Below are 22,453 nucleotides of genomic sequence, written 5' to 3'. Positions count from 1 at the left end.
TGAAGTTCTTTATCATTTAATGACAGAATAAAAGTTAATATAAATAATTCCCACGGCAAATTAAGAAATTCGAGTAAACATTAATAACCATTTTTTAAAGAAAGAAAAAATATTGATTCGTGATGTGAAAGATAATCATTTTGGAGCAAGATATTCATATCAGACAAACTTGAAAATATGAAAGAATTATAATTACTTTTGATAAAAACAAAAATTGGCAAGAGCCAAAAATGTTCCGGAATATCATGGTATGAACAGGATTTTTGGCATCGCCATTTAGTGCGAAGCTCCTGCGTGACAAGTACAAAAACGAGGGGGCACAGGGCACAGTATTTTTTGCTTAATATGCTTAATATAAATCCCGAGAGAGCAAAGCGAGCGAGAAAAAATCACCTTTTTCATGAGTATCTCTCTTTAAGATTTTTACATGGTATTCAGAAAAAACATATCTTACATCTTCCTTTCCCTTTTTTCATCTTTTGTTCTCGGTTGTAGAACTGTTGGGGGTCAGTGCTATGCGGATCGAGTCCGCCGGAGCAAATATTCATATAAACTACACGGTACCGGGAGCGCAATATGGCGACTGTTCGTGACAGCGACACTAGCCTTTGGCTTCACAATAAACTCGGTGATAATGATGATCTTTGGTCTGGAATTACAAGTATTAGCACTCAACTTCACCAAGATGTTCTTAGAAACACACATGATTGCTTTCAGACTCTACACCCGACTGTAAAACTCAAACTCTTGATGGCAATTCTCCATATGCCTCTTCGAAAAGTGGAAGAGGTGAGTATTGTGGTCCCATCTATTCACAAGTTTGTATGCAGGTACAATGGCGATGATGGTTCGTGTGTGATTTTTGATTGGTCATGTTGGCTGGTTGGTGTCAAAACTTTGCGGACCTTTCAAAAATATTTATCACTATCAGGCTTAAATTTGTTCACAAAATATTCACAATTCATACAAAACCAATTCAAGAAATAGTTATCACATCGACGGCAATATCGTGAACTAAAAATAAAATCATTGACGAAAATGTGAAGTAGGTCAAGGGGTTTTGCCTATTTTTTAATATTTTGACATATGACGGTGGTCCCCAAGTCTGCGCACCTAACGATTTGAGTTAAGATTTAACATGAATTTCTTTTTATTTCACAAAATCTTTTAGTTGATAAGGTTCCTTAAACATTATGAGTTATTGTGCCAAAAATCTCATAAGCATTTTAAAGAAATATATAATTTTCTTGGAAAAAATATCTGGCAGTCATTTCCAGATTGAAAATTATCATTCTATTTTTTTATATTTTTTTGTTTTTATTATTTGAATCTTTTATTGCCATAATCTATTAGTTTACCTCTATTTTGCTATCACTTCTGTGAGTGTATTCTATTGGTTCATGGTTTTTGCTGGCATGACTACCAAATTGTTCGCGCACTTCATTTGTATGCGCATATTGAGTGGACCTTCCTTATTATAGCAACACCGTGTGTGTTGCTACCCTATGTTCGTTGGGGACAATCAAGCTAGAGCTCCGTGCTCACGCACAGCAGACTGTGCGTGGAGCTAGCTTCCCCCTTTTCTTCTCCTTCTACTTCTTCTCCTCCTTCTTCTCCTCTTCCTACTCCTCCTTCTTTCTTATTTTGCCAGCCTTAGTCATATCTTGTTCGATTCTCTCCCAAACTAGTGCAAAGAAGAGCTGAGTGGTATTCTCCATCAAGCCCTCACCGATACGGATGAATGGGTTGCCACAGTAGCAGACATTCTAAGATCGTATCCCGTCTCCGGTCAGCTTAACCTGGAACTAGAAGATAGTCATCCATTCTTGGCAGAAGCTCTTCATGAACTGCGGAAAACCTGTGAGTTTCAGAGCGGAACATATCTTAATGCTTTAAAGTTGTGAGGTTATGTAACCTGGGGGGTGTTTCACAAAGATTTAAGTATGACTTGGGTCGCACTTAAATGTCGATGCGTATCTGATATGCAATGCGCAATCTTATTGATCAATACGCAGTAGTACGTTTCCTCTTGGCATGATCTGACCAATACTATCATGCCTTTTACAGCGCGCAACTAGACATTTAAGTGCAACTGTTAAGTCATACTTAAATCTTTGTGCAACACTCCCCTTCAATAGTATTCTTTTGCTATGTGTGGACACTCGAATAAAAGTGGGCTTGGTAGACAATTTATTTTATTCTGGCTGTTTAGTATAAATATCAAGTGTTAGTTGTTTTCCAAGAAAGATGACTGGGTCTGTATGTTAATATCAAACAGTTATGCAAGCTCGGCTTGGTAATACAAAACCTAGTTACTAATAGTGTCAGAATCGATAGCCATGATTGATTGTATCTTGTGATTAGTGAATGACTTGTAAGTGATAATCTACGACACAACTTCATCATTTGGTAAGTAAGAAGTCTGAAGACACATGAACAACTAAAACGAGAGAAATACTTGGAGAAAGTAGGTAGCCGAATCAAAAGTTAAGCTGGTAAATCAATTGGCAACCAATAAGTATTGATATTGATAGGAATGTTTCTATCATGCTGAATTGGTTCTAAAGATGAAGATTTTGATAACAATAGTCGGTCCTCTCTTTTTTTTTAGTGGCTACAACAGACACAAACTCTCTTCTACCCATGGAATGTATCTATCTCAACAAGAATGCTCTCAATCAACTGGTTGGAATGCAGGCTCCACCCGTCAAACACTTCACACTCAAGAGAAAGCCAAAGTCAGCTGCTCTTAGAGCAGAGCTGTTACAGAAATGTAAGATGGATTGTATAAGAATAGTGCACATTGCAACTGTTTTCTAATTGTCTTCTGTTAGCACAAGAACTGCCTGTAGAAGCTTTAGAAAATTTTGCCCTTTAATATACTTATCAAGCAATTTCACATGTCAAAACATTGCTTAGACTAGAATATACGGAATATGTGTTAGTCATCCAATAAGTCTAATTCTTCTCAGACAAATAGATATCTCTGATCTCGAGAAATTGAGACAAACCTAGAGATAAGTGTATTCATAATTTCCCTGAAAATGTTACAATATACTTGCATGGTGTGTCAATTCATTTGTCAAAATTGTAGAAATTGGATGATAATGAAATAAGCAAATCATTTTTTAAACATGACAAACAAAATCTAATTTATTTTGTTAGTAAATAGAACAGCATCTACATTTTATGCAAACTGTAATTGACAACTGAGGCCTCAATAAAGGGTGTACAAGAGCCTGGGGGGAGGGGTGCTCAGGGAGAAAACATACAGAAAGACTATGTAAATAGCGAAATTAAAAGTACAACACTAAGAGAGAAATGAATGAATGAAAAATTTGTTCAGATGGGAGCTATATCTCCTTGTTTCGAACAATGTCTTGAATTTGAATTATCATAAAGACAATGTTGCAGTCTAACTTGTGAACAAAATAAATCTGTCTCCTGAGCTAGGCTTTCCCCAAAACTCCAGAAGGAAAACAGTGTGCCAATATGGGTCTTCAACTCTGGATGTAGGCTACATCAGCCAAATCAATGTTCAAGAGATCTCGAAATATCGATGAACATGTAAATCTGTACACATTGTCTGTATTCACATTTTTGTTTGTTCTACCTCAGCGCATGAAGCTCAGCAGCAACAAAAGAAACCCATGACACCTACACATCCCAGCAAGATTAGAGGAGGATTCAGGGGCTTTGATGATAGTAAGTATTATATCCTACTTAAATTAAATCCTGTATGCTGATCAGTTTAAATAGCATCATGTGACCAAACATATTCTCACTATTTTGCGATGAGGTTGAAAATGAAACACCCACCGAAGAAAATGTGCTATTCCGTGACGCCAATGATGGAATAGTCGACTATTCCATCATTGACATCACAGATCACGATGGCGCAAGCATTCGTGTTCCGCGCACTGAGTGCGTAGCTAAGCGCGTCAGGAAAAGTGGGTCAGTCAGCGCAGCTGGTTTGGTTCAGATTAAAAAAAGGATGAACCAAGAGTGCAAGAACTAGATTATCAAGATCTGTTGCTCTTACTTATTAAAGTAGGATATAAAACAAATATACCAGGCCTTTATTTCAAAAGCATAGAGGAAATATTTCAAAAGTATAAAGGGAATTATTCATCCTCGGTTGTACTGGCATAATCACTATTTTTCCCTTCCGGGAAAAAATAGTAATGCCAGTCCAACCTCGGATTAATAATTCCTGCTATACTTACTCAAAGTCTGATATATTTTTTTTTTTTTTACATGGTGATATGGATTCGGCCTGGGATGAATGCGCTTTTGCCATTTGAATGTTTGCCAGGGTAAACAATTGAATTACTCGAACAATTCAGATTTCTGGATTATCAGAAATCACAAAAAAGTGGACCTATATAACATGTCCTACCAGTGGCCACACATAAGCTTAGTTGACTCATTCAAGCATCCCAGTAGAGCATCCATTGCGATGACTTGCACATCAACACAGCTGAATGATGCACGGTCGCTGGTGTGGACGTCTTTGTCACGTCTTGAAAGAGTAAAAATGCTTGGAATTCATGAAATTTGCTTAAATTTCATTTGTTTTCTTGCACTTTGTTTTGTATTTAGGCACATTCCGAATAATTCATCCAAACCCGCTAAAGTGGTCTGAATTAGAAGCCTATTAAGAGCTGAATGTAGTTGCTAGTCTTGTCTGGAGACCCACTTATCAAATAAAGATCCAATCAGGGTCTGTGCCTGCAGACTAATGAAAAGGTGCATATAGGAGCTCACTGATCATTTAAAAAAATATGGGTACTGAATGCAAATTTGACTTTTGTTGATGTGTTCAATATTGATGTATAGTTAATCTATTTTTTAGGTTATCTCTGAATAGAATATATAAAGATTTTATTTTTCATTTTCTATTTATTCTTCATCATCACTCTAGTTCCTTTGAAGGGTATTCCAGCAAAGTCTAGTCCGAGTTTCCGAGCGTCCCAGTCCCCAGCCTTCAATCGAAGCCTTCCGCTCAACAGAGCGCACGGTAGAATGTCACTGAACAGAGAAGGAGGTACCAAGGTAAGAGCTTGGGAGTGTTTCAAAAAGATTTTTGCCAGTGATTCTCACTGACAAATGCTCTAAACTATTGATCATCCTTGCATCTGATTGGCTGAGCATACCAGGGGCCTGTAACACATAGCTTAGCAATCATCGTAGAAGAATATCTTTAAGATTGATTGCATTAACCACTATGTACAATCCATAGTTACAAATCAAGCATACAATCAATCGTCAGCCTTTGTATTACAGGACCCAGGGGACTGTAACAATAATTACGTGATTGATTGCTAAACTGCTCCTTGAAAAATGAAGTGTAGTCTCATTTGCTACAGTTAAAAGTGATCAATCATTTGTAAAATTGCAACAGAATATTTGCAATTGATTGCAAATATTTTCTTGCAACACCCCTACAGTGTATGATCATTCGTTAAAATAGCCCCACAAACAGTCACTAAGCTTTATCTTACAGGTCTCTCTTCACTTCATCCTGCTACTAAAACCATTGCTTCTTAAGCTATATTCAGCTCATCTCATCTGGTTTACAGTCCTTTTCAGGACTTCACTCACTTTCATGAAAAGAATACTTCTAATTTCCTCTTTTCGTCCTATCTCGTCTTTCCATTTCAGTCTTTCTGCCTGTATTTCCTTCCCTTCTTCATATTACACATGGTGAACCGTAAACCTTCTCCACGTTAGGTCCCAGATTGTAAAAAAAAAAATTACATCTTCTCAGTCAGATTTTGCTTCAATCTCAAAGAGATGCAACTCAAGGAGGCTGGCTCATACTTTACTTCAGACTACGCAATCAGATAACAGAACTGGGCTTGATTCTTATCTCCTCTTTCCATTTCAGTCTTTCTGCCTGTATTTCCTTCCCTTCTTCATATTACACATGGTGAACCGTAAACCTTCTCCACGTTAGGTCCCAGATTAAAAAAAAAAATTACATCTCAGTCAGATTTTGCTTCAATCTCAAAGAGATGCGACTCAAGGAGGCTGGCCCATACTTTACTTCCTACGCAATCAGATAACAAAACTGGACTTGATTATGTTTTTTTTTAGACCCTCTTGCCCATGTTTCCACAATAATCTGGGATATTCTCAAAGCAAACAATTCACAGTTGTGCTAAAATATTAGGGAACCCCATCACATAATGCACTCCTTCATGTTGAGTGTTGAATGTAGACATCAACACTATAATGTTCAACGAGACCAGAGAAACAAACTTCATTGAATGTATTATTTTATCACCTGACTTCACAATTAAACATGGTCGAACTTGTTCACTTTAAATATGTTCATTGCTGGTAGGGTTCGCTAACCTTTGAGCACCCACATCTGGATCCTGTCAGTGTTTTGATTAGAATGTTGGAGGTAACTAAATTCATGATGTCATTTCGTTTCCTGTTCTAGCTTCTGGACATCAAGGAGCAACCCATCGGCGGAAGCTCTCGAGAAGCAAAGAGGAGAAAGAAACAAGCAGGTTTGTTACATCATATTATATTTTATTCTATCATAGATTTATTATGTTGATTATGATGGTTGGAATTTGAGGTGACATAAATACCAATTGGTGGTGATTATGATGATAATGTTAATATTGCAATGACTCTTCAGTATTATAGGTGATAGTTGAAAAGTTTATTATGATCATGATGGTGATGATGATGATGATGATGATGGTGATGATCCGATGATGGTGATGATGATGATGATGATGACGATGTCGACAATGATGATGATGATAATGGTGGTTATGATTCTATTGATGATCATTCTGATTCTAATTCTGATATGATGATCATGATCATGATCATCATGATCATGATGATGATGATGATCTGATGATCATGATGATGATGATCATGATGATGATGATGATCTGATGATCATGATGATAACGAATGATGATATTCATGATGGTGCTAGTTGTAATGATAATCACCCTGATCTTTGATTTTATTTTTAAAATCTTTACAGAACAAGAAGCAGCTGAGCAAGCTAAGAAGGAGAAGGAAGCTACAATGCAACAGACTCCAGACTATGCTGCAGCTCTTATGTCCCCTGCTGTGAACGTAAGTTCAACACTTGTTCGTTCTTAATAATTTTTCAAATGATTGATAGGAAAAAAATAAAACCTTGTATCTCATGTTTTAGTGAAAATCCTAGTGTGTTATCATCTCGAGTTACATTAGTTAATTTTTATATCATTTTCCTCAAATCCTAGTTTTATATATAATAATAATAACGGCATATTTACCCAGGGTAGCCACTTCAGTTCCGAAAACTGTTCTCCCAGCGGCCCTGCTATTATTATTACCCCGACTTTAGCACGGCTACCTTGATCGGGCGCTCGAGCATTCAAGGAATTTCTTCCTACCGGGTACCCATTCACCTCACCTGGGTCGTTTGCAGCACAATGCGGATAAATTTCTTGCCGAAGGAAATTACGATATATGATATAGGATTTATATATATATATACATATATATCAGCTATAGATGTATTTTTATCTCTTATAATTGAACTATTCTTCATATACAAAAGTGAATATTTTCTACTCCCAAATTTCGGAATGATTGTTATAGAGTCATTGGATTGCGACTCTAACAGAGCCTCTGTAAGCCATGAAAAATTATTTCATTTGCTTTGGCTTCTAATGTTTTAAAAAAAGCACTTTTTGTTGTTTGCTCCCAACAGAAGCCGGCAAATGTGCCCACAACTCAAGCACCAGCAACCCCACAACCTGCCACTCCATCCTATGTACCGACGGTAACACTCACAAAACCTCCAACACCTTCTCTCCTCGGCTCATTAGGTAAGAAGATTTAAGATTTCTCCTTAAGGTATTAAAGGAAACCAAAACCAAAGAAGAGAATCAATCTTCTTGGAAATAGTAAAATGAGAGGAACAATTGAAAACAAATTTCATCAAAATTGATTATGAACAAGCAAGTTATGGACGTTTGAAAAGTCTTGTTGTACTTTCTATGGGGATCCTCAAATTGGCAATCATACTTCAAAATGGCTGACTTTGTGGACAACTCTCCATTTGTTTTGTACACATGATTTCAGATTTACCCTTTTATTTTACATATTTCACATTATCTCCTCCTGACCTTTACATATGTGGTGTGAATTATATTTTCTCATGACATATGTCGTGCTCAGGAGACAAAATGCAATATAAAAGATAATGAGGAAAATCTGAAAATTTGTGTATAAAAAATGGAGAGTTTTCCACAAAAAAAGCCATTTTGAAGCATGTTTGCCAATCTGAGGATCCCCATAGAAAGTACAAGTGTTTTCAAACTTCCATAACTCGCTTATTCTATAACCGATTTTGATAAACAAGTTATAAGATTGCTCCTCTCATCTAATTTTTTCTGATAAGATATATTTTCTCCTTGTATTTTGGTTTCCTGCAAGAATTAAAGAATAGGGAGTTTTCGTTCCATGACGCACAACAGGTTCAAGAACACAGTAAATCTATTGAAAATGCCTGTCAAATGACAATCAACAGCTGGGGGGGGTCTTTGTCAAAGATTATTGAACCGGAACAGCAGTTGTCCTAAGATTCGGAGCTGACTGAAAAATGCTGGTATGTTGTTTGTTCAGAGTCCAGGACGAAACTGCTTGTTTGATTTACCAATTTTCGACAAAGACTTCTTGGTTCATTGTCATGAAGGGCATTTAACAATACATTGTCTATGTTCTTGAATCTATCTTCCATCGTAGAGCAAAGACTCCCCTATATCATTAAAGGTATTGTTTAACTTTGTGAGCAGCCGATTTAAAAAATTCTCAAACCAAGATGAAACATGTGTACAAGTGCATGTATTAGAACTAATAAACCCTGAAAACAACCATTATTGAGAATGAAAAGCTCAAACTACAAGGCAAACCCCGATTATGTAAATAGGCGTCTAATAGACACCTAAATAGTACACAGAAGTGTATGGAATGAAATTAATATGGTGTTTCTGGTAACTTTATATTTCAATTTTTGAAGCACTAAATTATTTTCAAACGCAATTTTTTCTGGGCTTTATTTTTGTAACATATCGCAGACACAGGTGACAAGTGTGACCTTCTAGCTCAGATTTTTTAAAAGTCAAACCAATGTTAACCAATCACTTTAAATAGCAAGTAGATGATACATGTATGAATTTTTTTTCAAAAGTTGTGTCTGGCTGTTTGTGTTCGTTATGTGATAATGAAACAAAGAAGAAGACTTTGTTGCTGCTTGTTGCATTGAGATAAAATCATTCGTTTGTGTACCCACTCTTATTTTGGTTTGTGTAAACTTGTGTAATTTCTGTAAAATTCTTTAAAGTAGGTTATGGGAAGCAGGATTTCTGTGATTAGATCGTGAATGCTTTTGAATGTAAGAATAGAGGTTTTGATTTACCCACATATAATTAATTGTTGTGATCCATAGGTCAACCTACGGGCACCACAGCTGCCAGAGAGAACCTACAACAACAGCTCCAACAGTCCCTTCAACAACAGAACCAGTTCCGCCCACCTGGCGTCACCACCATCACAAGCCAGGCACCCAGCACCGCAACTGCACCGAGCACCAACCCGACACCGCCTGCACCTGCTACCACCGCCGGTGTCACTCAGAACCCATATGGAGCACCAAGCACCCTTGCAGCACCCAGTACCAGCCTTGGTACCACACCACAAGCACCGACACCATTCCAAGCACCGTCTGCACCCAAGCCAGCACCAGCTGCTGCAGGTGGGGCGCCCCCTGCACCGACAATGCAACCGCCACAGCCCGCTCAACCTCCTGCTGGCCAGAAGAAGAATCTCTCTCTCACGGTAAGTACTGTACGATTCATGCCAAATAGCACTTTTGATTTCAAGAGGTAGACACTAACTGCTGGAAATCAAGGGCCTGTATTCTGAAGTCAGGTTTAACTTAGACCATGGTCTATCTCTGTGCTTAAATTATGGGAAGCCAAATTATGTCAAAATTTTTATTAAGTTGTATGTTTACTGTGCTCTTTCCTGATTCATCGATGGTGAAGACAATCATCTATTTATACTTCCTAGACAGTTTTGAATGATTTGAGAGCCAAATGAGATGAAATATGATATATCTACTGTTAGTGATTTATGTAACGATTGGCTATCCATACTTAAACCACAACTTTAAACCTGAGTTTAAGTTAAACCCTACTTCAGAATACAGGCCAAGATGTCTTTCTGTATCACAACCAAACAGCTGTAGGCCATACTAACTGGGCAATTCCAAGAAATTTGTACATCCAATACCCTATATGTGGGACCTTGCTGAATTGATTTGTCCCTATAGTAATTTCATGCAAAAAACAGTTGTATTGCTCCCAGTCTATTATGCCTTCAGCAGTTGCTAACAATCATTTAAAAAATTGCTAGTCGGACTTACATGAATGTTGATTATTTTGTGAAATACTGTATAATTGTCTTTCATTGCTTTGCCAGAAAAAAAAAACACTATACCATTCTATTGTCTTTGAATTACTCAGAATTTTCCTTATGATAATAATGAAATATATAATGTGCTGGTTTATACAATTATCTCAATGTATTGCATGTTGTTACCCCAGCTATAGCATAGTTGCCAATAAGACTCTTCGCTTTGCAGCATTTCAAGAAATAAACTCCTACCAAGCATCTGTTTCCATCACCTGGGTTGAGTGTGGCAAATTTAGATAACCACCATTATTTTGTTCAATTGCCTTCCTTTTACAGAAAGAGCAAATGCGAGCTGCCCAGGAGATGTTCAGGCAATCCAACAAAGTCACCAGACCAGAGAAAGCTCTTATACTTGGGTTCATGGCCGGTGCAAGAGGTCAGTATGATGCCATCAAGTTCACCTTCACCTGTTTCCCTGTAACAACAGATCAGCAATTAATCGCTAAATGAAACAGCCTTATGCCTATCAGTCTTCAGACTGACTAGGAACCAATCAGAATTGTTCTTTCAAATAAATGATTAGTTTGTTTTTGTCTTTGTGTCACTGGGCCCTTGTTCTGCATTTATTTATAGCCAGAATAATAATACCCTATCCTATGAACTAAATATTATGAGACTGAATAGGTGGTGCGATTTTGCCCTCCCATGGCTAATACTTTAAAACATAAAGGAAACTGATATTACTTTATGATTATAATTTCTTGAATTGTGAGTTCTTGTCTGAAAGCACAAAGGAACCAGCTTTAAACCTAAAAAGACTGCTATTTGTCGCCTTACAAGATCTCGGCTGTTGACATTTGCGTGCGAATATTCTGCTGTAAAGCTTTATTATAGTAGAAGTAAAGCCCAAAGCTGATAATTATTAATTAATTTAAGGATTCTTTTTTATTGTGCAATTTTGAAAAAGCCATTGCCAAAAAATTGCACAAGATTGGAAACATTGCAGCACAATTTTTTCATATTCACAATAAAAATGATCTGGTTATTTATAATGCACATAAGACATACATGTACATTACCCAGGTCTTTGGACTCAATCAGTTGTTCCCTGCCATACTGTATGCACATCCTCCACTCCCCGTGGAGTATTCCCAACCAGTCGCCATTGAGGTGGACAAAATACTGGACAAGCTGCAATTAGTTTCACACCCTACCGGGTACCCATTTAGCACCTGGGCCGGGTGGAGAATGGCAAAGGGTGGATTGACACTTTGCCAAAGGATGCTAGGCCACAGCGGGACTCGAACACACAAACCTCTGATTACAACGCAAGAGTCAGGAAAACTGCACTACACAACATATTTATCAAGAAAGGGTTAACACTAGCTTATTTTTTCAAGAAAGGATAAATACTAACTCATATTTTTTTAAGAAAGGGTTATGACTATGACTCATTTCTTGTTTTCACCCCCACAGAGAATCCGTGTCCACAGCAGGGTAACATCGTCACGATCAGACTGAGTGAGGACGTGGAGGTCGTCCGAAGCAACGAGACCAAGGAGGAGCAGACCATGTCCGTTGATACCTTCTTCGAGATGAACTATACCACCGGAGAATGGTGGCGCTACAAGAAATACAAGCCCATCGCGTCGTGAGGAGAACAGTAGAAACCTGCGACCAGCATGAAACTATTAAGACCAAGTGGAAGCGCTTTCGGTCCAATTACTCCTGTGACTACAATTTCTATGTGGACAAGTTCCTTTAATCTGCAAGAAATGCAAGTCCATTGCTTTGTGAGAAGAATGATAATTAAATTTAATAATAATTCTTACTTACCCAAGGTAGCCAAGGTTCTGCTCTTTTGAACTGTTCTCCAAACAGGGCCTGTGTAGCATAATGCTGTTTATACTTACCCACTCCATTCTAAAACATTGAGCACCTGACAAGAAGGCAGAAGATCCCATGTTTAAAGCCTTTGGTATGACTCGGCGAGGATCGAACCCACGACCTCCCGTTCATGAGGTGGGTGCCCTACCACTGAGCCACCAAGAAGGGTGGCAAGTAAGTAATCTGAGATCAATCTCAAACTATACCATGTGAAAGATCATTTGGTCTTATTACTCCATTGACAATCAAATCATATGATTCTAGTAGGCTTGAAATAGGGCCAACCCGGCATCAGTAGGCAACAGATTAACTGCAGTGACTCTTCTAAACTGCTAGTCTGTGTTCCGTCAGTTACAAGAAACAAAAGCTTATCGAGTCGCAAGGACAAGGGTAACACTGTATTAATTGTATCAATTTCTACTAAATGAAATGAGCTTTTAATCTGATTACAAGGCCTTTTTCGATTGAGATTTACAGTGTCAAAGACTTTTGAATGTAACTAGTTCAAGAATCTAATTTTCAGTTATATTGAATTCCAAATCTGGTTCAACCAAGTGGGACTATGGAAAAAAAGGGTTGCTGGACACCGATTCCCAATTTTCTTGCTTTAATTTGGAATTGGAAATTGGAATGCCTTGTGGGAGCAGCCTGTTGCTGTCAATTACATTCACTGTTTCAATAGGAATTAAGAGCTATTTAATTCTTGCTTTCGACCATAACCAATGGTTCTCAGATGGAGCCCTCCGTTTTAAATTTGCCATTCACTTTGTGACTGAACTGGAAGTGTTATTTCTTGTTCATCGATGTGTGACCCAACAACTTCTGGGGCCCGTTTCATAAAACCTCTTGCAATAACGAATTTCCAATAACAGTTAAAAGCTACTGAAATCCTTTAATCTGATTGGTCGATGGTAAATATTGCATTTGTCATGATAACAAGTCTCTTTTGAAACGGGATCCTGGTCTACTCATACCATAGCTAGCATTAGTCAAGTCGCGTCTGCTCTCGCAGTGCGTTCTCAATCTCTTACATTCCGAGGAGGAATCATTGTAAAACTTGCTACTCGTGTTATGTTCCCTCTTGCTGTGTATCATATTTACCTTCAAGCTACCAGAAGTTCCTGGATCACCCAAGTGAACGGCATGAGCTCCGTCCTAGAACTTTAGGTTATTTTTGATAGCGAGAATTTCCTGATCTACATGCTCCAAAGACTTGTCTATGTTCATATGTCTGTGGATGTTCAAGATCATGCAGGATCATTCAACATATGGGAGATAAAATACAAATTGGTCTATTGCTGTTATTTTATACAGAACTGAATTCATTTACACGTATAGTAACTTCTGAAGGTTTCCATGGTGAAGAAGAATACTAGTAGTTTAGTAAGCTTCATGGTTTACCGTGTATATTTCTTGGGCAATTCATAGTAACTCTTCAATAATTTCGCATAATGATAATAGGCATTTATATAGCGCCATCTATCTAGAAATAATCTATTCCGAGGCGCATTGTTTATTATTATTACCCCGGATTTAGCTTGAGCTGCCTTTCAGCGCTCAGTGCATTCAAGGAATTAATCGTGCCGGGTACCCATTCACCTCACCTGGGTTGAGTGCAGCATGATCTGGATGAATTTCTTGCTGAAGGACATTACGCCATGGCTGGGATTCAAACCCACGACCCTCTGATTCAAAGTCAGAAGACTAATCCACTGGACCACAACGCTCCACATAAATACATAAATGCTATCATGGTTGTTTAAAGGCTTCTTACACAAGCAGTTATCTCAAATGTATATATTAAAGAATAGACATGTTTAATATTTGTATAACTTTCGGGGAAGTCAATGGGGTAAAATAATGAATACTGAACAGGTTTCTATTTTCTTCTCGTCAGAAGGCAAATGGATCAGTTTTCTTCACATTTCTAGTAATTTACAATAAAAGGTTTGTTATTTTTGGAGAAAATACATGATTGAACAGTTGTAAAAGGTCAGACTTATTGATTAATGTAGATACTGCTCTGCTCACAGATGGAAGTCAATTTTATGCAGCATCAAAGATTTTTATTTTTTGTGCATAACCTTTTCATGTTGAAACTCTAACAGATGGCTAGCTCTGGCCCCTTTTTTAGCTTATACTCCGTTTAGATCTATCTCTCTGTCGTGTCACACTAGACAATCATCAGAAGCGAACACGGCATGAAATTTCTTATAAAAAAATCACGCCACTAGGGGAATAAGAAATACGAGCTTAAAAATCAATTTAAAAAATTTCAATACTGAAATAGCGATATAAGTAGGAGTTTGTACTGTACTTCAATAAGGATCAACATGAATATGGATGGCATGGAGCCTTTTACATTGATATACATGTACCTGCTAAATTTTCGCATTAATCAATAGTAATATTCATATTTGTGGGTATAGAAATTTGCCATTTGTATTGAATAGGAAATTTGAGAATGTTCCCATTTCTGGAAATACGTTAGTAATTTGTTCCTAATTTTTGGCTGTCAGGTAACTTTGAAATTAATGAGAACATCCATGGAAGCCTTTGATATTGTTTGATAACCGGGGCTGGGGGCTTCAGTCCCCTCCCCCCCCCCAACCTTTTTACGAAACTGTGTACAAAAACTTACAAATTACCATCTGATAGTGATGGTCGCCCCCCCCCCCCACTTTCAAAACCGGATGTATGTTCAGTCCCTATTGGTAATTCAAGCTCTATGTATGCTGTCGCAGTGCATGTCTGTAAAATATTATTTGTACAAAATATTGTAAATAAAATCCACACAGGAAATCACATGTAGCCACGAGTATCAAGCTCTTTATAGAGAGCTAGTAAGCTTGGGCATGGTTTAGAAGAGAGAATTGGAGAGATAGAGAGAGAGAGAGGTTGGGACGAAGGAGAGGGAGAGAGGCCAGTCAGAGAATATGTTAAATAGACAAACAAACCAGAATTTATAAGAGTGGGGGAAGAAGTGCATACATTCGTAATTCCAAAGCCTTGTTATTCCGAAGTTTCGGATAATCCGAAGGTCGTTATTCCGAAGGTCCGTATTTCCAAAGGTTTGTAATTCTGAAGGTTCGTTAGTCCTTCGGAACAACGAACCTTATTTCGTTTTCGGATTAACAAATCTTCGTAGCAACGAACCTTATTTCGTTTTTGGATTAACGAACCTTTGGAACATCGAACCTTATTTTGTTTTTTGGATTATCGAACCTTCGGAATAACGCCACAATGTTTGGATTAACAAACCCTTTTACGTTTTCGGATTAACTAACATCGAGGTATAGGCAATTTGTGTGTTTCGGAATTACGAACCTTCTGAATAAAGAACCTTCGGAGTTATGAAGTGAAATCAAAAGAATATTGGTGGAAATTTTTCCATCCTGAGCCCCGACTTACAAAGAATTCTGATTGAAACCAACTTTCTCAATTGTATGGAAATCCATCAATGTCATAATTTTTCTTTGGAAAATGTGCTCAATGTCCTTGGAAAACAAAGAGAAGCATGTGGAATTGTCAAGAAAACAGTGAATGGATTAATATACTTCATTTCTAGAAAATATTTTGGGCAAACATGTAATTTAGATGTTGACGTTGCTGGCTTTCCATAGTTATGATTGATCGGATCAATCACAACTCTTTGTAAGATGCGGCCCTGGAATCCTAAAAATCTAAAAAGCCAGAGAAGGAGCCTCCACCCAACTTTCAAAATTATTATCTTACCCCTGTATATTGACTAAATAATGCCATGAAAATGAAGGATTATTCAGTTTTCACGTTTTCTGACCCGAAATCAGACAGACTACATTCCAAATGTCATCCATTGTCTTTGAAAATTCGGTCAGCTTCAGTATCGAATCTAAACCTTAATAGCGCCCTCTTCCCAAAATTTTGTCCATCCATAATTTTGTATGTCATCGCAGTGTATGCATAATGCATCAACAGATCAACGCCTCCAGACTTTATATAGAGGTTTTAAAGACTAAAGATGGGATGTGATCAATGATATATAAATGCGCGGGAGTCCCTTAATTGATGAAAATATGAAATAAAGGATATACTGTCAAATACTGGTGATTTTTTATTCGGGGAAGTGGGTATTGAGGAAGTCGTGGGATCGTAGATGTGTTCTTTGACAAGCGTACCTTCTTTCATGATACGTAGTATACAGCGAAATAGGCAGTACTATGAAAATTGTAACTGATGAAGATAATGGAAGGGGTACAGGAAAATAAGTCTGAAGTACGGTGCAGGTAAATGTGAGTGAGGGAAGGGGGGAGAGTGAGGGGAAGGGGGAGGGGGTTGAAGATAAGGGGGGGGGGGTCATGCCAGTATTGGGAATGAAAGGGAGAGAGGGACGAGTTCAGAGGATAGAAGGGAGGGAGGGAGGAAGGAAGGAAGGAAGGAAGTCAATGTTAGTGAGAGGGGAAGAGAAAGAAAGAAAGAAAGAAAGAAGGAAGGAAAGAAAGGAAGAATGAAAGAAAGAAAGAAAGAAAGAAAGAGAGAGAGAAAGAAAGAAGGAAAGAAAGAAAAAGAAAGAAAGAAAAAGATGCGAGAGAGATTTCGGATTAAAACAAATCTGCATAGTATGATAAACTCAAAACAATGATGCCTTGAAACTAAATCTTAATTGGCTACGGAACTTTTTGTTCGGTGCTTTTTATCATAATATTGTCAATGTATTGATATGATATCTTAAATGCCCTTTGAGTGGATTGACCACGATACTGGTATTTATTCTTGAAGTACACAAATGTAATTTAATAGAACAGACAATAAGAGAAAATGAAACATCAGAAAGTTTACTACAACATCTCCAATACCGAATTCAGTAATAATGTGATTTTGAAAGTGCATTGGAACTATATATTAATATCTAAATTTTTAAAGGGGAATCCAGCCTTGGCCATAAAATGTTGTGTTAGAAAGGAGAAAAATAAATAATTAAAAAACAGAATGGTGAAAGTTTGAATGAAATCGGACAAGTAATAAGAAAGTGGTGGCTGCTTTAAAATTGAGATCCCTAAGACTATGTGTATATCAAATTGGCAACTGGGTAAGTAAATTATGACAAGGGGCAAGGACAACTTTCCCATAGGCCATGTACTTTATTATCAAGAATGTGTGGTTTTCTCCTCAAGTACCCATTCCCCTGTGCAATAATCTAAATATAACCCAGATATCATATTACTTTATGTCCTCATGAAAGCAAAATATAATTAGAAGTAAAAATTTTGAGGGAAAATGGCATTTTAGCCATTTTATTTATGGGAGTACATGGAAGAGTAGTCATTGCCTTCCATCACTATGACATTTCATTTCATTTATTTCATTTTCAACAAAATATAAATCAATTAAATACAATCATAACAAGTCAACATCATAAGTGCGGCCAATCTAAATTCTCCATGGGTAAAGTGATTACCAATATTTACAACTTTTAATATTCATATCTTTCTTATTGTTTGTCTGAGTTGTTCAAACTTTCACCTATCAACTTGTCTGATTTTTTCGTATTCCTCTCAAAAACAAGCTTTTATTTGGATTGGATTCCCCTTTAACAGTAAGCGTATACTCATGGCACAATAATTATATTACTGCCTTTTAGGGTGGGGTGACAGCGTTAAATCTAACCGTGACGTAATGAGTTCAAGATTTGCTGACTTCTAATCTCTTAAATGTAACCAAGGAAAATAAAAAAATATATATTTTCCTTCTTTTTTTATAAATTATGTTTCAGGAAAATGAAAATAACTTTTTTTGTGTGTGGTATTAATCATGAAATTCGTTACTTCTCCGGAAGCTCTCATGATGCAACCTGGATGTTTCTCGATCCAATACTATAACAGCCTACACGTCGACGGACAGAAAGGGGCAGAAAGTGCCAAAGAGCCCCCCCAAAAAAAAAAAAAAAAAAAAAATGACGGGCCAGATATTGCGCATGGTATTTTTTTGTTTACCTGTTTAATGCGAAATCTTATTTTCAGGTGGATTTTGACATAGTTTTCAATACGTAATTCAAATTTTCACCTTTTCTCTTTATATTACCCTTTCTTTCCTTTTTTCATTTTTTTCTTGGTCGTTGAATATTTTGGCGGTACATGGCCCCCAAGCTACTCCCATATTTGTGCCACTGAGAGCAGAGATGGACCAAATTGTATCTTCTATCTTACGAAGATGCTGCTCTTCTCTCCCGCGAAATATCATAATCCAGACAGTTGTCGAATTCCTCGGCCTCCCACTTTCAAGATAAGGGCGGGCGCTCAAGCAGTTTCATACCTTTGTAATAATCATTATGTGGTTCCAAAATGGTGAAACGGAATGCTGCGAAATCATCATGATTTGTAGTCATCTACAATCACCGAGACTGTTTAATTCTAGTAGGCGTGAATGAGGATTTGGGGTATTACATCACAGACCAAGTGATGTCTAACTCACGTTCACCGTTAAGAGGCAAGAGAGAGAAAATGTGACGTCACAATGACATTCGGGAGAAAACCAATATGATATTATTGACGAAAAAGAACATTATTGTATTGAAGTGAAGGGGACCACTGCCGTACGCAGCGGGTGAGGGGCAGTTGCCCCCCCCCAGAAATTTTAAAAAATAATTTTTTTTTACTGATTTCTTTTTTTTTCAAAATGAATCCTGGCTTCTATTTCACTTAAAGAAAAGAAAAAGCACCACCATGACAAGCTCAGTCGTTTCGCTCCCTCGTTTTAAATTTTCTTCGAAAAAATGTTTACTTTTCTTTTCTTGTTCTTTTGGTTTTCATTTTTTGTTATCTTTTTATTCACTTTCTTTTCTTTTTTATTGTCCTTATCATTTTTTTTCTATTCAATTATTTATTCTTTTTTTTTGGGGGGAGGGGGTTCTTTTCATTTTTTTAGCGTCGAAATATCCATCATTTTGTACTGATGACCATCTATTAATATTATTTTTCGCAAACAATATTCTTAAAAACGTAATCGCGTTAATGAAACAACCAATTCATGAAATACCCGTGTTGGATAGTAGGATAGGAATAAAGGACAGAGGGTGAAATATCTAGGTCACAACTTTTAAGATGTAATGAGATGAAAGCTTTGAGGAAAGACTATCGATCAACATCCGTTTTTTCGATGTAAAGATCATGAGAGTCACACGTTAAAAAAACAATTTGGAAGTGGGTGAAGATGGAAAGCAATAATAATTGCCTATTCATCATGTAAATGGAAAGCGATTGTTTCAAAGAAATTCGCCCTTCAAAGGTGGCATGAATTTTCAAGGGGCGGTGTCAGGGTATTTAATTGTTAGGGGCCAGGATTATCAGGGTGCGTTTTGTTTACTTTAAATAAAACAAATGGGATATTGTATATTTACATTATATTTTTCCATAGTGCTTCTTTTTGATAATTTTCCTCCTTTTTTCTCCTGTTTTATTTTCTCCACTTCAGAAAACAAACAAACCTTTTTTTTTAAATATCAAAGTGGGAGCCCCCGCCCTCTTGCACCGTTCGGGCATTTGGGATGGGGTCAAAGTCTAAGAAAAATTCTCATCAAATAATTTTTCCAAAATAACTTTCTGGCGCAAGCGAGCAAAGCGAAACAGCGAAGAAAGAGAGCAAAATTGGATTACCGTCAAAATACGATGGTTTCGGTGCCTGATTTGTATCATTATTCATTATCGACCCCGGGGGCCACTTACATTGACGAGTGGATACCATGCGCGACCAAAAAAACACGTAAAAAGGATGTCTTTTTCACGATAGGGCACGTTACGTACGTAACGTGATAAGGGTGTCAAAAACATAAAAATAATGAAAAAAGGGTATCTATTTCGCTCGGAAAATTACGTGTTTAGGGTCGATTTCGCGGGGATGATAAAACAAAATTAAAATGTTTTATAAAGGATGTCCTTTTTGACCCAACACTTCGTGTTTAGAGTCCGATTTGTGCGAGGTGTAGAAGGTGGGGTCGTACTAAACCAAATAAGGTAAAGCCGGCGACCGAAGGACCCGTAACAATAAAACATTCCTGTACTTGTTTAGGGGTAAATTTCAGGGAATATTTGCCAAGAGTATCGTTTTGTTTCCAATACTTGTTAAGGGAAAGGTTTCACACGCCAATACTTGTTAAGGGGTGCATTTTCAGAATATGGAAATTACGTGTTTAGGGTGCTTTTCGAGACCCCATGGTCGCGCATGGTATTCACTCGTGAATGGAAGTGCCCCCCCCCCCCGGTTATCGACACTGTCTACCGGCAGCATACGAGCCTCTGACAATGATATTTTCATTTTTAGTTGTTATGTTTTCGCAGTGCATTATTTTAAAGCATTTTTTTTTTTTCGGGGGGGGGAGAAGCTTATATGAACGAGGTTATGCAAGATATTATGAAGTCACACGACACCACTGGATATCGGCCGGTGATCGATAAGACATCATTCGTTGATTTATTATGGCGGGCTTTTCTCGTTGATTCGAGTGATGACCAAGGTGATGACCCTACTCTGTGATGGTCGCGTGCGGTGATCATCGCCGTCTATAGTATGCAGAGGGGCACGTATCCATAAGAATGATTAAATAATAAATACAAAATGGGAGGTGAGAGACGGAGATAGAAGGAATGAGCGGAGGAATTGGAATGGGACATTATCATGACTATGGAAAGTAACGATATCGAAGGTGCCCTCACCCCAACACCCCCATACTGAGTAAAAACAATATTTAAAGATTTAATACTACGATGTTGATTATTAAACCTCACAGACGTATCAACGGTTTAAACACGTATTTAAATTCTTAAACAAAAAAACTCTAATTTTTAATATTTAATTCAATAACGAAATAGAAGAAAAGGGAAATGATTTTAAGAAAGGATTCGGCATAATACATAATGATGGAAGAGAAATTATTATCTATTTATGTATATAATGATATATTGATTGAATAATTAATTCATCCTATCATTCATCTATCTATCGAGTATTCATTTCAAATAATTATGTATATATTTTTGTGTATAATCATTATTAATTAATTTAGAAAATTGTATCCATTTATCCATATATTTATTGATTAATCCATTTATTCCCTATTAAAGTGCCTTGAATCTTTAGTACATAAAGACAAGTGTGTTTTTTTTCTAACGAGGTAGTTTGAAGAACTGAACGTATTTCCAGTTCAGTGGGTTGAAGTCGTTGAACATTCTCTACGAAAACGGAAACGGAAGAAAGGGAAGCAAAGGATTGTGGGCCTAATTATTTTCGAGGAGAAAAATAATGAACCGAAATATTAAAAATCAAACCTCTCCACTTGACGAGAGAAAGCCCCGGAAGAGAAATGACACACGAATATCAATATTAATGTTCGTTGAGATGAAGGTGAAAAAAGGGAAGAAAACACATAGTAAAATGTAAATTATGTAAAGATAGTTGAACTTTACGACGACCACTTCTTCGCATGCCATGACTCTATTTCTCCAGTTCATTGATCTAAAGTAATCCATTTCTCATCAAAATTCAATTGTCATTGAGATCGCATCACCTGATTATACATGATATTTCTCTTGAAATGGGGATTATATCATCAGATTCGATTTCATAAACACTTTCCCTTTCTGTAAATTGCCTTCGTCTGAGATCGTTCAGAATTGAGAAGAGGGGTTGAAGTGCGTAACTCCGATGAATTTATGTAAGTCATGATGAGAACACTGTTAAAAATACTAGTAATATTATTAATTGTACAAAGAATGTTTACCTTTTTAAAACAGACGACACAAAGATTTAACAATTCAAAACGTATTTATGCAGTGATATGTAACGTATAATCTATGTAAAATTACCGACGAACTATCGTGTTTTTACGTTGATTGCAGGGTATCAATCGTATAAACAGTATTCGTATATTTGTAAATTAACGGCGATTTTCATGTTAAATGAATGTTAAAATCTATTTTTATTTTTTTTGCATTTTTACAGCCCATCGTAATTTACCAGATCATACTGTTTGTGTCAATATATCAAATATTTGTTCATCACTAGTATTCTAATTTGTAATAATCTATTCCCCCTATGCTGCCTGTATCTAGGACCCCAGCCGTCCATCAAAGGTCAATTTCATTCCAAC

At 37.1% G+C, this 22,453-nt stretch overlaps 1 protein-coding gene across 1 annotated transcript; it reads left to right on the top strand.

Annotated features, from left to right (window-relative positions):
- The first annotated feature begins 560 nt into the window (after positions 1–560).
- Positions 561–13,640, top strand: LOC121425166 (negative elongation factor A-like). The gene is made up of 11 exons (XM_041621168.1): positions 561–789; positions 1,689–1,860; positions 2,612–2,773; positions 3,619–3,705; positions 4,925–5,055; positions 6,452–6,521; positions 7,019–7,113; positions 7,739–7,856; positions 9,479–9,867; positions 10,783–10,882; positions 11,923–13,640. Exons 1-11 carry the CDS (start codon positions 577–579, stop codon positions 12,099–12,101), a joined length of 1,716 nt encoding a protein of 571 aa, XP_041477102.1. The 5' UTR covers positions 561–576; the 3' UTR covers positions 12,102–13,640.
- The last annotated feature ends 8,813 nt before the right edge of the window (positions 13,641–22,453 follow it).

The sequence above is a fragment of the Lytechinus variegatus genome, chromosome 12 (assembly GCF_018143015.1).
Source record: "Lytechinus variegatus isolate NC3 chromosome 12, Lvar_3.0, whole genome shotgun sequence".
NCBI classification, from domain to species: domain Eukaryota; kingdom Metazoa; phylum Echinodermata; class Echinoidea; order Temnopleuroida; family Toxopneustidae; genus Lytechinus; species Lytechinus variegatus.
The sequence above is the reverse complement of the archived record's forward strand: the minus strand, read 5'-3'. Positions and strand labels throughout refer to the sequence as shown.

Excerpts from the sequence above, each read along its gene's own strand:
- LOC121425166 (XM_041621168.1), top strand. The coding sequence starts at position 577 with ATGGCGACTGTTCGTGACAGCGACACTAGCCTTTGGCTTCACAATAAA. Across the intron at positions 3,706-4,924 it reads ATTCAGGGGCTTTGATGATA|TTCCTTTGAAGGGTATTCCA; the intron begins GTAAGTATTATA and ends TCATCACTCTAG. Across the intron at positions 9,868-10,782 it reads AGAAGAATCTCTCTCTCACG|AAAGAGCAAATGCGAGCTGC; the intron begins GTAAGTACTGTA and ends TTCCTTTTACAG.